Source organism: Ahaetulla prasina, chromosome 3, assembly GCF_028640845.1.
Source record: "Ahaetulla prasina isolate Xishuangbanna chromosome 3, ASM2864084v1, whole genome shotgun sequence".
Taxonomy (NCBI): domain Eukaryota; kingdom Metazoa; phylum Chordata; class Lepidosauria; order Squamata; family Colubridae; genus Ahaetulla; species Ahaetulla prasina.
In genome coordinates this window covers 226,087,431-226,104,591 of record NC_080541.1, presented here as the reverse complement: position 1 = coordinate 226,104,591, position 17,161 = coordinate 226,087,431, and the positions used below count along the sequence as shown (strand labels likewise).

At 45.0% G+C, this 17,161-nt stretch overlaps 1 protein-coding gene across 1 annotated transcript in view; it reads right to left on the bottom strand.

Moving 5' to 3' along the window:
* HELZ2 (helicase with zinc finger 2) overlaps positions 1 to 17,161 on the bottom strand; it is a 93,221-nt gene that overhangs the window by 60,691 nt on the left and 15,369 nt on the right. Inside the window, exons 2-3 of the mRNA XM_058174545.1 lie at positions 4,915 to 5,986; positions 1,239 to 1,422 (exon numbers count right to left, since the gene is read on the bottom strand). Coding sequence (XP_058030528.1) covers positions 1,239 to 1,422; positions 4,915 to 5,915 — 1,185 coding nt within the window. The 5' untranslated portion in view covers positions 5,916 to 5,986. The remainder of the gene's footprint in view (positions 1 to 1,238; positions 1,423 to 4,914; positions 5,987 to 17,161) is intronic.

The following is a 17,161-nucleotide window of genomic DNA, read 5'->3' as shown; positions in this document are numbered from 1 at the left end:
ATTATTATTATTATTATTATTATTCTCAACCTTTTAAGATGGATGGACTTCAACTCCCAGAATTCCCCAGCAATTGGGAGTTGAAGACCACCTATCTTAAAGTTTCCAAGTCAGAAAAACTTTCCTCTAGGGCTAGGCCTAGGGAATTCTTAAACAATCAGTTACCTAGGGAAAAGATTTTTGCCCTAAGACCATGAGGGCGAACCTATGCCATGTGTGGTGGAAGTAGCACATGGAGCCATCTCTCTAGGCACGTCAGCCGTCGCCCATTGCTCGTTGTATGAGAACCGGGGAGCTGCTCTTCCGGTTTCTTGTGCTCCCCCCCGTGCGCCCGTGCACTCCCATTTCGGCACTCAGTGCCAAAAAGGTTCACCAATGCTGCCCTAAGATACCATATTTTTCGTAGTATAAGATGCACCTTTTTCCCCCAAAAAAGAGGGTGAAAATCGGGGTGCGTCTTATACTCCGAATGTAACTGAGGTTTCAGAGACTGAAAAAAGCATCAGAAACGAAGCTTCAGGAAAAAAGCCTCCAAACAGAGCTTCAGAAAAGAAGCCTCCAAACAGAGCTTCAGAAAAAAAGCCCCCACATAGAGCTTCAGGATAAAAGCCCCCAAGCAGAGCTTCAAAAGAAAAGCCCCCAAACGGAGCTTCAGAAAAAAAGCCTCCAAACGGAACTTCAGAAAAGAAGCCCCCAAACGGAGCTTCAGAAAAAAAGCCCCCAAATAGAGCTTCAGAAAAAAAGCCCTCACATAGAGCTTCAGGAAAAAAGCCCCCAAATGGAGCTTCTGAGGCTTTTTTTTTCTGAAGCTGTTTCAGAGGCTTTCAGAGGCAGAAAAAAAAGCAAAAAAAAAAAAAAAAAAAGCAAGGCACAGAGCTCACAACCAAGGAACCTGTTGCTAAAATTCACCTCTGGGAACAGCTGATTGGGGGTATTCCGGGAGGCCGATCCCACCTGCCAATCAGCTTTTTTCTTATTTTCCTCCCCAAAAACTAAGGTACGTCTTATACTCCAGTGTGTCTTATACTCTGAAAAATACGGTATTGACTGAACCTCCAGAGACGAGACCAGCACACCTGAATGCTCAACTCCACCAGCAAGGCAAGCCCGCGGTTTTTACTCCACGTTTTTGAGCTGCACAAAAGCAAAATATCTAGAAAGTTCCCTCGCTTACCACAAATACAAGTTTCCCTGCCACAAACCACACACGCATATCAGCTTAGCGTCGCCCAACTTACAATTAAGACTTCGTTGTGGCTCGATTGGTACTCGGCAATAAGCCGATCCTGGTAAGATAAGAGGCCGTCCTGCTTGGCCGTCTCCTTCTTTCTCGCGGCAATTTTCGCCCGCTGGATCCACTCTTCCAACTCCTGGACCGAATGCGCCCTGGCACAATCCTGCCCATATTCACAAACGTCTGGTCTGAAGCATAGAGGGAGGGGGGAAAAAAAGACAAAAAAATCGATCAGTGATAAAAGGCTTGGAGGTATATTTAAGGAGACAGATAAATCCATGTCTCACGAAGGAGAATATTTGCAGCTCAGGGTTGCAATGAGGGGTCCTTGTTGCTCTCCGAGCTTGCTTGTTTTCTTGCAGATGTTTTATTACCCAACTAGGGCCTCTGGTGGCTCAGGCTGGTAAGACAGTCTGTTATAAACACAGCTGCTTGCAATTACTTGCAGGTTCAAGCCCCACCAGGCCCAAGGTTGACTCAGCCTTCCATCCTTTATAAGGTAGGTAAAATGAGGACCCAGATTGTTGGGGGCAATAAGTTGACTTTGTATATAATATACAAATGGATGAAGACTATTGCTTGACATAGTGTAAGCCGCCCTGAGTCTTCGGAGAAGGGCAGGATATAAATGCAAATAAAAAAACAACAACTAGGTAACGTCATCAATGCTTGTAAGGAGTGCTGTTTGCTGTCAGTTTATATTCAGCTGTCTTGTTTGTCTTAGAGATTTTTTTTATTATTATTATTTGCATTTATATCCCGCCCTTCTCCGAAGACTCAGGGCGGCTTACACTGTGTTAAGCAATAGTCTTCATCCATTTGTATATTATATATAAAGTCAACTTTTATTGCCCCCAACAATCTGGGTCCTCATTTTACCTACCTTATGAAGGATGGAAGGCTGAGTCAACCTTGGGCCTGGTGGGACTAGAACCTGCAATAATTGCAGGCAGCTGTGTTAATAACAGACAGACTTAGTCTGCTGAGCCACCAGAGGCCCAGATGCTTTGGTTGGGCTGTTCGCTGACGGCTCTTTGGCAGTTTCTTGATTGGAATAATGCTTACTTGATTGTTGGTCTAAAGTTGACCTTGGAGTTAATCTATACCGGGGTTGTCTTTGACCTGGGGGGTGGCAGGGGGGCATGGCTGTGGGGGAGGGGCATGGCTCATGTCATCACTCATGTCGGGGGGGAACCTGTGATAGCCAAGTGCTAAGGCAGAATTTCCCTCAGACCCTCCCTCACGCTCATTATAATCTCCTTCCTTCCCTCTTCATTCTTTCTTCTTCCTTCCCTTCTTTTTCCTTCCCTGCTCTCTTCCCTTCTTTTTCTTTCTCTTTCCTCTTTCCCTTTCTCCTTTCCTGTCCCTTCTTGGGTGCTCAAATGCAAAAGGGGAAACATTTCACATTTTGTTTTGTTTTTTTTAGTTTGTTTTCCTAGCGAAAATGGAACTTCCCGAGCTCCATTTTTGCTGGCAGAGGCACCGCGGGCCAATCCTTCGCTGTTTCCAGGGCAGTCCTGCGGGCCAGAACTAAGCACCCAGTGAGCTGGATCAGTAATGACCCAGGCCCAAGTAGGTAGTAGGAAACTCAAGTCAGTGTAAAAAAAAAAAAAACCTTTATTAGAACAGCTGAGAATTAACTCATTCTCAGCTTAGTCCAACTAAATTAAAGAAAAATTCCTCCCAACACAAATTCCTCAGTCCTATCACCAACCTTGGTCCAATTAGGCAAGCTGCCAAAGGCCTTTCTTGGCAAAAGTTCAGAAGACACCGATACAAAACAAATGCAGCAAGACAAAGCTATCAACGTTGTTTTCCGGCAAAGAGCCCAAACGCCGTTGCTGGTCTTTTAAGCCTTATCATCTCTTGGCCCTACTCCCGAGTCGTCCTCTTTGCTTGAGCTGCTCTTGCCTTCTGGCAGCTCTTCTCATACGTGCATTAGGAACAGGCTCCTCCTGTTCCTCTGCCTCACTACTATCAGTCTCTGGAGGCTCTGGAGTCCACAGGTCACTTCTCGATGACCTGGCCCCACCTCAGCCTCATCGCTATCCAACTCTGTTGCCAGCTCCGTAGGCTGCTGACGGACCACAACAGGATCCGCCCCACGGGCCTTGAGTTTGACACCCCTGATCTACCCTGATGCGCGGATATTTGTTTAAGGTGAGGTGTGCGTCTGTGATCCTGAGCCGTATCATTTTTCGCCCCACTTTCTTGAGCTATTTTCCATCCATCTGTGCAGTTGATTGGAAGGTTGTACCTGACACTGGTATGTAGGGCATACCATCGTAGGCATTCATTGCAAGAAGAAATGTTATTTTTTTGGTGGAAATGTGCCCGCAGGCCTGTGAGTGTCAGGTACAAACCTCCAATCAAATGCACAGCTGGATGGAAAATATCTAAGCATCTCTAAGACCGCCCCCCCACTCACACACACAGACAGGCAAGACACCAGAATATAAACTGACAGCAAACCCCACTCCTTACTAGCGCTGATGATGTTACCTAGTTTGGTAATGAAACGTCTGCAAGAAAACAAGCAAGCTCAGAGAGCACCAGGGACCCCTCAAATCTATGCCTCTTTTTGAGGAGAAATTGATTAGGAATTATGCTTCCTGCATAGATTCACGCTGAAGCCAAAGTGTCATTACAGTGGTCCCCAACTTATGACCAATTGTTTAGTGACTATTTGAAGTTCAGGTGGTGCTTCAGATATTTGGGGATTGCACCCAAGGTGTCAGGGTTCCAAGGACACCCCCAACGAAATAAAGCTCTGAGGATTGAGGTTCCTCAAAGATCCAATTTATTAGAGATGTCATGTTGGCACAGCTAGGAAAACCCGAAACTGAAAGCTTCCAGGTTTTCTACACCCAGTTGACAGTTCACAACCCTGCCCCACACCCACAAGTTCATCACATTGTTCAATCAACTCTTCACACTCAACTGGATACAATCTTCAGGCAGTCTACATCAAACACAGGCAAAAGTCCTTGAATATGGAATGTTGTTATGACTAACTTTCTACCGTTCCAACAACAACCCCCTCCCAACTTCCCCAGTTAAAATATGTGGCAGTTAAGAAGAAAAAAGAAAAAAGAAAATTGACTTCCAAAACTGACACAAGGTGCTTATTACTACGGTATAGGCACTATAGGTAATCCTTAACTTACGACCACAATTGAGCCCAAAATTTCTGTTGCTAAACAAGAACAGTTGTTTGATGAGTTTCCCCCATTTTACAACAATTCTTGCTGCAGCCGTTACATGAATCACTGCAGTTGTTAAATTAGTAACACGATTGTTATGTCAATCTGACTTCCCCATTGATTTTTCTTGTCAAAGGGTGATCACATGACCCTGGGACACAGCAACGGTCATAAAAATGAACCCGTTGCCACGCATCTGAATTTGGAGCAGATGTCCACAGGTATGGTGCAACGGTCGTAAGTGTGAAAAACGGTTCTAAGTCACTTTTTTCAGTGCTGTTGTAACTTCAGAACAGTCACTAAATGAATGGTTGTAACTTGAGGACTACCTGTAAAGTTAACAACGGATGCAGACGTCAGCTTTCCCTTTAGACAAAAGCCAAAAAGGACCGGGAGCAAACTCCAAATGCTACCCATAATCCTGAACCCAACGTCTGGTTCTCAAAAGCGATAACTCTCTTAGTCGGTCTCGCTTACCGGCTGCAAAGAGCAAAGGTCTTTGGATCGTACGGAGGGGCACGATAACTCCACTTGGTCAGCGTGTCGGTGGCGATCAGCTGCGTGTGCTCCACGGACGAGCAGTGGTTCTCGAAGCTCTGCTGGGAATTGCACGTCACCAGGCATACCCGGCAGTAGAATTGATATTGTGACGCGGCATCCGGCGGGCTCGCTGTCTCCTCCACCGCCGGGCGCAGCAGGGCGGTGCGCTCCAAGCCTCGACTTTGCTCTGCCTTCCAGATGGCCAGCTCCACATCGCTGTGGGCGAAACTGCAGGACTGGGAGTTATTCCAGCAGGACCTGCCGGCTGAGACGGACGGACAGTACGAGAAGCGCCTGCGGCTTGTCGGACAGGGCCGAATCTCAGTATATTGCTCTTTTTTCTTACCGTCGGCGATCACATGAACCAAAATGAAGCCCCAGTGGTTTTTGCAACTGTGAGCGGAGCCCCTGGGAGAAATCCGTTGGGGGCGGCTATAAAAGCAAGGTCCGCAGATCTCCTGGAAATAACCCCCAAACTCACTGAGGATTTCTTCCGGGTTGTTTAAGTCATCGGGCTTCGGCTGGCCGCTGGGCATGACGCCCGACTGGGCCTGTTTCAACAGCCGCTTCAAGACGTGCCTTTCCAAGTTGTATTTCCTCTCGAACGTCCACACGATCACCTCCTCTCGGCTCCAGGCGAAAGTGCAGGAGTTGCGGTGTTTGGTGCAGCCCAAGCCAGCCACGTAATGCCAGCAGATGTCGTAGAGAGCCGGGTTGGGGAAGGAGGGTCTCCTGTTCACTTTGCGCCACTGGATGCCTCTCGTCCCCTTGCACCTGGCCAGCAAGATTTCCATCATGCAGCGGTGGTTCAGCTCCGGTAGGTACTGGTAGGTGCTCTCGTTCTCTCTGCGGCTGCACTTGGAGCAGGCGAGGTGGAGGGACACCTGGCTCAGCAGGCCGTCCAGCGGCCTGGAAACCATCCCGTTCAGGTGCGCCATTTTGTCATCTGAGGACGCAAATGGAGGTGGGGCTGCAGACACTCAGCGGGAAGGCGTTGGAGTCTTCCAGACTGCAGAAATAAGAGCAATTAGAGAGTCAGTTAGAGTTAGAGGGGGTATCTGTGGAGATCGCCTATTGTTGTCAATGGTGTATTGCAATATTGCAGATTGTCTACTGCATGCCAAAACAACCAGACAGAGACAAGTTTTTTTTTCCCTGTGCCATCACTCTGCTAAACACCTAATTCCCACAGCATTGTCTTAGGTTTAAGGATATTTACCTGTGCATTAGGGCTGTGTTACTATTATCCTTCTCATCTTTCCTCTAATATACTTCTGTTGGTATCTTATGATCATATCACTTTGTTGTTTGTATGTACACTAAGAGCTTATGCACTGAAGACAAATTCCTTGTGTGTCCAATCACACTTGGCCAATAAAGAATTCATTTCAATTCTGCTCTATTCTATGCTATTCTACTCTACTCAGAACAGAACAGAATAACGGAGTTGGAAGGGACCTTGGAGGTCTTCTAGTCCAGCCACCTGCTTAGGCAGGAAACCCTAAACCACAACACTCCAGAAGATAGGCTCAAGGTACAGAAGGATCTTAACAGACTTGAACATTGGGTGCTATCTAACAAACTGAAATTCAACAGTGAAAAAAGTAAGGTTCTACATTTAGGCAAAAAATGCACAGGTACTGTATATGTGGTACCTTGCTCAATAGTAGTAACTGTGAGAGGGATCTTGGTGTCCTAGTGGACAACCATTTAGATATGAGCCAGCCGTGTGCAGCAGCTGCCAAAAAAGCCAACATAGTTCTGGGCTGCATAAACAGAGGGATAGAATCAAGATCAGGTGAAGTGTGAATACCGCTTTATAATGCCTTGGTAAGGCCACACTTGGAATATTGCATTCAGTTTTGGTCACCACGATGTAAAAAAGATGTTGAGACTCTAGAAAGAGTGCAGAGAAGAGCAACAAAGAGGATTAGGGGACTGGAGGCTAAAACATATGAAGAAAGGTTGCAGGAACTGGGTATGTCTAGTTTAATGAAAAGAAGGACTAGGGGAGACATAGCAGTGCTCCAATATCTCAGGGGTTGCCACAAAGAAGAGGGAGTCAAGCTATTCTCCAAAGCACCTGAGGGTAGGACAAGAAGCAATGGGTGGAAACTAATCAAAGAGAAAAGCAACTTAGAACTAAGGAGAAATTTCCTGACAGTTAGAACAATCAATAAGTGGAACGACTTGCCTGCAGAAGTTGTGGATGCTCCAACACTGGAAATTTTTAAGAAAATGTTGGATAACCATTTGTTTGAAATGGTGTAGGGTTTCCTGCCTGGGCAGGGGGTTGGACTAGAAAACCTTTAAGGTCCCTTCCAACTCTGTTGTTGTTGTCATCGCTGTTATCATTATTACTTCAGACAAATTGGGTAACCTTAAGCATGAATGACGGCCTTACAAGGTCTTCCCATGGAGTGAACCAAGTCTTTGAGTTCTGCAGCTGTTCTAATGTGAAACCAAGATTGAATGATGGCTTCTGTTGAGTGAGTTTTATTGCTGGGTCGCTTCTGACTAACAAGTTTCTTTAGTCGGCTCCATAGATTTTCAATTGGGCTATTAGGTCTGGGCTATTCCCAGGCCATTCCAGCAATGGAATAGGATTATCTTGAAACAAAAAAAAATGGTGTTATTAGTAGCCATCAAACCTCAAAAATAGACTTTTCCCAAAAGGTTTCCACAATTTTGGCCACTACTGTAAGATTGGGAGGAGGAGGAGGAGGAGGAGGAGGAGGAGGAGGAGGAGGAGGAGGAGGAGGAGGAGGAGGAGGAGGAGGATTGTGGGTTCCTTGGTAAATATCTGGGGACCATTGTCTTCTTGCAGAAGTTTCATGAAGCAACAAGGTAAAATCATCAGTTGTAGAAGGAAGTGGAGTTTGTGGAGGGGGCTTAGCTGTTTTCTTGTAGACATTTCATAACCCAACTGGGTAACATCATCAGTGCTCGTTGGGTTATGGAAAGTCTGCAAGGAAACAACTAAGCTCAGAGAGAACCAAGAACTCCAACCCAAAGTTACAAGCACACCCAGCCTTGGAAAAGCATTCATTATCATTTTATCCTCGGTCTGTCCTTGAACACTGGGTGTCTTATTTACTGTACTCTAAGCATTTTAGTTATTTATTGCAGTAAATTAACCGGCCACAATGAAGAAATACAAGAACACCCAATAACAGGAAAGGGTCAACCCAACCTTGAAGCCGATAAAAACAGTTTCAGGAAAAGGATAAAGTGAAACCGATTTTCAAAATATTGGTCTCTAAAAACAAGACAACCCTAGAAGTTAACAATCAAACATAACTCTATTACTCCGAGGTCTTCTTAATAGCACCTCTTGTGAAAAGAAAAGAAAAAAAAGAAAAGAAAAGAAAAGAAAAGAGACTGGATTTATTGAAACACAGGGTTGGAAGGGACCCTGGAGGTCCTCTAGTCCAACCCTTGCCTAGAGAAGGAATCCTCAGACTATCCCAGGCAAATGTCTGTCCAACCGTTGCTTTAAAAAGTCCAGCAATTGAGACCCTAGAAAGCATGCCTGTTCCATGGTTACTGACAACCCTTCAAGGTAGGCCAAATTAGGAAAAAGTCAGACAGCCCAATAAAGGTTTACTACATACAGATCCTCGAGTCTACGACCACAACTGAGCCCCAAATTTCCGTTGCCGAGCGAGACAGTTAAGTGAGTTTCGCCCCGTTTTATGACTTGTACTTGCTACAGTTGTTAAGTGAATCCCTGCAGTGGTTAAGTTAGTAACCCGGTTGTTAAGTGAATCGGGCTTCCCCATTGACTTTGCTTGTCAGAAGGTCACAAACGGGGAAGACCTGACCCTGGGACACTGCAACCGTCATAAATATGAGTCAGTTATCAAGAATCTGAGTTTTGATCACGTGACCCCGGGGGGTGCTGCAACGGTCATAAGTGTGAAACACGGTCATACTGTAAGTCACTTTTTTCAGTGTTGCTGTAACTCTGAACAGTCGCTAAACAAACTGTTGTAAGTCTACAACTGTTGTAAGTACTCCTAAGGAAAAAGCTAATCAAATACAGATAGTCCTCAACTTACAGCCATTTGTTTAGTGACCATTTAAACCAGAGGTCTCCAATCTTGGCACCTTTAAGACTGGTGGACTTCAACTCCCAGAATTCCTCAGCCAGCAAAGCTGGCTGAGGAATTCTGGGAGTTGAAGTCCACCAGTCTTAAAGGTGCTAAGGTTGAAGACCCCTGATTTAAACGGTCCTGAAAAAATTGGCTTATGGCCAGTTTTCACACTTACGACTGTTGCAATATCCCCAGATCGAAATCTAGACGCTTGGCAGCTGGTTCATCTTTATGACCGATGCAGTGTACCCGGATCATGTGATCCCCTTTTGCAATCTTTTTGCAACAATGATGAGCAAAGTCAACTCAATTTAACAACCGTGATATTAATTTAACCCCGACAGTGATTCCCTTAACCACTGTGTCAAAAACGGCCGTCAAATGAGTGAAAAAAAGAACTGCCTTGCCTCCCATGGAAACTGTGGTCCTACGTCAAGGACTACCTGTAGGGATAAAAATATCGCTACAGGTAGTCCTTGAGCCACAAAATTGCAGCTTTCAAGAGACATCGGCTGGGTTTACAAACACCCAGGGTCACCACCTGCCGAATCCCATTATGGCCTAACGGATTAAGTATTGGGCTATATGCCAGCCCTGCTAGGGACACCAGCTAGGGAACAACGCTTGATGAAATCACCTAGATTTGCAGAGCACCAAAAGTAGGAAAAGCCTTCGAAGGGCTTATTCTCGGAAGGGGAAAAAGAAAAATCAAGAGAGTCAAATTCTCTGGAGATTTCCCTGAGAATCAAAACACCATGACTCAAGGACGAATCTCAAACCAGACAGCCCAAACATAAGCTAACATAAATGTTTTGAAATCGGGAATAAAATGAGATTTTCTTTTCTGGCTGGGCTAAGAATAACAGGTTTGGAAGGGACCTTGGAGATCTTTTAATCCAGCCACCTGCTCAAGCAGGAGACCCTGTATCATTTCAGACACGTAGCTGTCTAGTCTTGGAACACCCATAACTTCCGGAGGCCAGCCGTTCCGCTAGTTAATTTTTCTCACTGTCAAAAAAAAAATATCTCTCCTCGTTTCCAGGTTGCTTCTCTCCATCGGTTGCTTCTTGCGTTTCCATCCGTTGCTTCTTGTCCTGCCTTCAGGTGCTTTGGAGAATAGCTTGAGCCCCTCTTCTTTGGGGCAGCCGCTGAGATATTGGACCACTGCTATCATGTCTCCCCTGGTCCTTCTTTTCATTAGACTAGAACCAGGGGTCTCCAACTTTGGCAACTTTAAGACTTGTGGGGAGAGAGGGAGGGAGGAGAAAGATGGATAGATACACAGATGGATAGGTATTAGATCAGGGGTAGTCAAACTTTTTATACCTACCGCCCACTTTTGTATCTCTGTTAGTAGTAAAATTTTCTAACCGCCCACCGGTTCCACAGTAATGCGCCATGTATCGTCGTATGCGCATGCCTCTCGCACATTGTGGATCAGGTTTGCAGGAGGGAGCGCCGGCTACCAGCTCTGCTTGTCTGTTACAGCTGGGGTGGTGTGGGGGGAGATGCGCGAGCTATTCTGGGACGAGGCTCTTTTGTTTGCGGTCGCACTATAGCGCCATTTAGTTTCACTTACGTAACGTGAACTAAACTTATGTGCGGGCGATACAAATAGTATATTTTCAGAAATTTAAATTGTCACGGGGAATTTTATGAAAACCTAATGAAAATGTTTTTAAATAATGCTATGAATTTTTTTTTTTAAGTCAATTAAATTTTAAAAAAAAGGAAAGTGCTTCAGTATCGGATAAAACCCCTACCACCACCATGAAAGCTGGAACGCCCACTAGTGGGCGGTAGGGACCAGGTTGACTACCACTGTATTAGATGATATGGATGGATGGATGGATGGATGGATGGATAAGCAGAAATAAGAAAGTAAGACGAAGAAGGGACCTTGCAGATCTTCCAGTGATCTGCTCAAGCAGGAAACCCTATACCATTGCAGACAAATGGTTGTCTAATCTCTTCTTAAAAACTTCAGGTGTTGGAGCATTCCCAACTTCTGGAGGCTCATTGTTCTCACCGTCAGAAAATCTCTCCTTATTTCCAGGTTGGTTCTCTCCTGGGTTGTAGTTTCCATCCCTTGATTCTTCTCCTGCTTTCAGGCAACTTTAAGCAAACTTTAAGCAAGCTGGCTGGGGAACTCTGGGAGTTGAAGTCCGCCAGGCTTAAAGTTGCCAAGGTTGGTGACCCCTGCTTTGGAAAATAGGTTGACCTCGCTCTTTTTCTTGACAGCACTAAGGAGTCACTTCAGAGAACTGTAGTCTGGGCCAGGGGTCTCCAACCTTGGTCCCTTTAAGACTTGTGGACTTCAACTCCCAGAGTCCCTCAGCCAGCAAAGTCTGGGCAACGTGACAAAATGCGGCTTTCGAGAAACAAAGATTGTTCTGCTATGTTGGCTCAAGAATTAGACGTAGTGAAGACATGGGATTAAAAACCAGGAAGTGGCTAATTTATTTGAGTTCTCCTGTGGGGCATGAAAGCCAGCTGGGTGACTCTGGGGCAGTTGTTTTCTCTCTCTCTCTCTCTCTTTCTTTGGTACCAATTGTGATCATGGAGAAAACAGGGAGTGTTCCAGCCTTGAGTTAGACAAAGTAAAGATGAGATCATACCTCTAATAATAATAACCATCCAGGTTGAATCTGCAGTCGTGTTTGTTTGTTTGGCTCACCTTGGATCAAAGAAAGAGTATAGCAATAGCAGTAACAATTAAGACTTATATACTGCTTCATAGTGCTTTCCAGCCCTCTCTAAGCAGTTTACACAGTCAGCCTCTTGCCCCCAACAATCTGGGTCCTCATTTTACCAACCTCGGAAGGATGGAAGGCTGACTCAACCTTGAGCCGCTCAGAATCAAACTCCTGGCAGTGAGCAGAGTTACTGCAATACCGCATTCTAACCACTGCTCCACCTCGGCTTATCTAAAATTGACTACTCTCTAGTAGTCCTTATGATCACAACTGAGACCTGAATTTCCTTTGCTAAGCCAAGGTGGTTGTTAAGTGAGTCACAGGCATTTTATTATCTTGTTGCCACGGTTGTTAAGTGAATCCCTGCAGTTGTTAAAATGAGTCTTGTGATTGTTAAGCAAATTAAGCAAATTCGGCTTAAGAAACACGTTGACTTTGCTGTCAGAAGCTAGCCAGGAATGTTGCAAATGTTGATCCTATGATTCTGGGTTGCTCCGACCGTTGCCCAAATTTTGATCATGTCACTGCGGGGATGCTACAAAGGTTGTAAGTGTGAGGACTGACAGTACATCACTTTTTTGAGCTCTATTGTCACTTTGAATGGTTACTAAAAGAATGGTTGTTAAGTCGAGGGTTACCTGGTAACCATTAAATCTGCTGTGTTCAGAACTTTCCCAAAATTGTTAGAATTTAAATCCAGTAGTCCTCAATTTACCACCACAACTGAGCCCAAAATTCATGTTGTTAAGTAAAACGTATGTTAAGCCAATTTTGCCAATGCAAAAAATAAAATTCAGCGCTAGTTTCAGACAAAAATTAAAAGCCACTAGGGGGGGAAAAAAACCATATACATTTTAACCTTTTAAATTGCTTTTAATAGATTTTAAATTGCTATTACCTGTTTTCAAGGGACAGTCAGAATGCAAATTCTGTAAAAGGTGATTTGCTATTTTTTTCCCCCTAAGAAATCCTGGGCGCCCTTACGATATATCTGTGATAGCGAACCTGTGGCACACATGCTCAAAATGGCACACTGTTGCCTGGCACGCGCAGCCTCGCCCATTCCTCTTCTGGGTTTCTGGCGCGCATGCGCAGGCGATGATCAGCTGCCCTTTTTGCATGAAGCAGTGCCAGAAACTGGGAGAGCTGGTCTTCTGTTTCCCTGCGTGAGCATGTGCGCCGGCCAGCTGATCGCCCCCCGCGCGCATGCGCGACAGAAACCCAGTAGCTGGCTGAAGCCGGAAGTTCAGTAACTGAAACCGGAAGTTCATTTTCAGGGGCGGACATGCGCCCTGGGCAGCTCCTCTTCCGGGTTGCATCCCAGACACTTGGCACTCATTTCCAAAAAGGGTTCCCATCACTGCAATAAATCAAGCCATGTTTTGATCAGCAAGGAATTGGGTTGGCCAAATATGTGAACCATAAAAGCTAGGTTCTTATGGCACAATAAGCTCTTATCCTAGACCAGTGATGGCTAACCTTTTTGCCATTGCATGCCAAAAGCGAGCGGGGTGGGGGGGGACATGTGTGTGTGCACACACTTGCCCACATCCATAATTCTATGCAGTTCGCCCCCACCTCCCGCCTGGCACACGATGGCCTGGTAGGCCCATTTTTTTCTCTCACCAGGCTCTAGAGCCTCTCTAGGAGTCTGGGGAGGACGAAAACGGCCCGTTTGCCAACTTCCGGTCCATCAGAGGGTCTCCGGGAAAGTGGGGAAGGCCGTTTTCAGCCTCCCCAGATGCCTAGAGAGGCTTTGGAGCCTGTGAGAGAGAAAAACGGGCCTTCCCCACCACAGCCTGTTTCCCTACTTCTGGTGAGCCCAGAAGGCCCGAAAATCAGCTGGCGTGCCGGAGATGAGCTTGCATGCCCACCAATATGGCTACATGTGACACCTGTGCCATAGGTTCGCCATCACGGTCCTAGACAGTATTATTATTTATTATTTATTTATTTATTTAAATTAATTTAAATTAATTTATTTAAATTAAGTTCCTGGTGTATGATGCCGAAAGAAAACACACACCGAAGGTGGTCTTCGACTTACGAACACAATTGAGCCCAAAATTTCCGCTCCTAAGCGAGACCGTTGTTAAGTGAGTTTTGCCCCACTTTATGACCTTTCTTGCCAAGGTTGCTAGGTGAATCGCTGCAATTGTTAAGCTAGGAACAGGGATGTTCAGTGAATCTTGTGTCCCCCCCACTGACTTTTGCTTGTCAGAAGATCACCCTGGACATTGCAACCGTCATAAATATGAGCCACTTGTCAAACAGTGTAAAAAACAGTCATAAGTCACGTTTTTTCAGCGCGATTGTAACTTCGAACCGTCACTAAATGAACTATGGTAAGTCGAGGACTATCTGTATTGAGTCCTTCCCACAGACTTGCCCCTCCCTTCCTTTTGCTGACGTCGCCTCTCAATTCTCCAGAAGCGGGGATCCGTCCACTGTGAACTCCCTTCCTCCTGATCTGCTGCCGGCAATTCTAGCACGTGGCTGGCTTCGTGCTCACACGCTGTAGGAGTGAAGTTTGTTTGTGCATTCCTGACATTCTGTCCGGGCATGGTGCCAGGGCTGGGGGCTGGAGGCAAGCCAGGTCGTTCCTCTTCATTATCAGACTCTGAATCGGATAGCAGGAGATGGGTGGGGCCTGGCTGAGGAGAGGAGGGCGGGTGAGGCATAACAATGCCGATGGTGTTTAAGTAATGCTCCAGATCAGGGGTCTCCAACCTTGGCAACTTTAAGCCTGGCGGACTTCAACTCCCAGAAAGCCCCAACCAGCAAAGCTGGCTGGGGCATTCTGGGAGTTGAAGTCCTCCAGGCTTAAAGTTGCCAAGGTTGGAGACCCCTGCTCCAGATGTTAGGAGATTGCACCCAAAATGCCTATCTATGATTGCTGCTTTCTTTCGCCACAATCGTTCTACTTCTAATCTTAATAGTACTCATTATTATTTAAGAATACAGCGCCATCCTGAGCAACTAGAAAACACCCGTCGCCACCTTGCTGCTCATCCTAACTTCCAAGTTAACCCCGCTTTGATCTTCGTCCCCTACGCTAAGCCGCAGAACTGGACTTTGCACAATCGGTTAAACCAAAAAACGAAGATGGTTGACGGTGTGTAAACACCGGCGGGTGGACCTTGAAAAGATACAGAGGCGAACTAGGCAAACACAGGCAGCCAATTGCTGGAGATTTGCAAGAATTCCTGATTTTTTTGTTGGTTCAACAGAAGCCACCACACAATTTGTTATCTCCCTCATACCGAAAATCCCCACCACCGCAGTAAGGTGAGAAGCAAATAGAAATCAACCATTACACAACAGCACAAAAGAGTTGCAGAAAGTTTTAGGAAAACAGAAGGGGATTTTTGTGATGAAAACACTTGGAATCTCATCCTTTTTTTCCTTGAAATTAGATCCCCTTCATGGATGTACAGGTGGCCCCCCGACTTATGACCAACAACTGAGCCCAGAATTTCTGTTGTTAAGCTGAACAGTTCCTGCTTGGGCAGGGGGTTGGACTAGAAGACCTCCAAGGTCCCTTCCAACGCTGTTATTTTATTATTAGTTGTTGACTGAGTTTTGCCCCTGTTTATGATCTTGTCACAGTTGTTAATTTTTTAATTTATTTGCATTTATATCCCGCCCTTCTCCGAAGACTCAGAGCGGCTTACGCTATGTCTAGCAATAGTCTTCATCCATTTGTATATTATATACAAAGTCAACTTTTATTGCCCCCAACAATCTGGGTCCTCATTTTACCTACCTTATAAAGGATGGAAGGCTGAGTCAACCTTGGGCCTGGTGGGACTTGAACTTGCAGTAATTGCAAGCAGCTGCTGTTAATAACAGACTGCATTAGTCTGTTGAGCCACCAGAGGCCCATGAATCTCTGCAGTTATTATCCGGTTGTTAAGTGAATCTGGCTTCCCCATTGACTGTGTTGGTCAGAAGGTCGCAAAAGGGGATCACGTGACCCTGCCACCGTCATAAATATGAGTCAATGGCCAGAATGGTCATAAGTGTGGAAAATAGTCATAAGTCACTTTTTTCAGGGCCACTGTAACTTCAAACGGTCACTATATGAATGCTGTAAGTCAAGGACTTCCTGTAAGTTTAAAAACTAACCAGTAACTAGATCCAACCTGTCAAAATCCAACATATCAAAGAAAATCTTAAAGCTTCAAATAGTTAGAAAAATCAATCAGTGGAAAGTTCATAAATGGAGGCTTTTAAGGAGAGATTGGACAACCATTGGTCTGAAATGGTATGAGATCTCCTGCTTTAGCAGGGGGTTGGACTAGAAGACCTCTAAGGTCCCTTCCAACCCTTTTATTCTGATCTTGAAAGACTTTGCATCTTTACAATGCAGGTCACTCTAGGTAGTCCTCGACTTACGACCACAATTGAGCCCAGAATTTATGTTGATAAGTGAGACATTTCTTGAGTGAGCTTTGCCCCACGTTGACGATTTTTCTTGCCACGGTTGTTTTAAGTGAATCACTGAGGTTGTTAAACTAGTAAACGCTAGTATACATGTGATTTACGTTCAGATGTTTGACAACTGACTCATATTTATGACGGTTGCAGTGTCCCGGGGTCATGTGATCCCCGTTTTGTGATCTTGTGACAAGCAAAGTCAACAGCGAAAGCCAAATTCACTAAATAACTGTGTTGCTAATTTAACAACTGCAGTGATTCACTTAACAACCATGGCAAGAACGGTTGTAAAATGGGGCAAAAACTCACTTAACAACTATCTCACTTAACAACAGAAATTTTGGGCTCAGTTGTGGTCGTAAGATGAGGACTACCTGTATAAGGCTATCTTGAAAACCTCATCATTCAAAAAATCTCCATTAGCAGCTAGCAGAAATAGCACCTTAATCTTTTAATCCTTTCAAATGATGTCCACTAATTAATGTATCATCTTTTCTTCATCTCTTCTCAATTTTAATATCATAGTTTACCTAAAAAGGCAAAATAACACCCCACCTTCTCTTCTTCCCATATCTTATCTATAAACAAGTCTCCTCATCATTCTGCCCTAGTTAAAAAAATAAAAATAAAAGCTGCTAGAAAGAAAATGATATACAGTATATTTTAAACTTGTTCTAACTGGCTAACATATTTTCACGGGGCACTAAAAATGCAAATTCTGAAAAAAAGTGATTCACTTTTTTGCTACTTAAAAAACAACAACCGTTGAGATTTGGTGGATTATGCAGAATATTTTGAAGAAGAAGATTAAGTTTCAACCACAATTTTTCCTTTTAGGGATTACGATGGACTATACCGTAACTGATACTAAATTGATATTGAACTTGATAACAGCAGCAAGATTACTGATTGGACAGTACTGGAAGAAAAAAGAACTACCTACAATAGAAG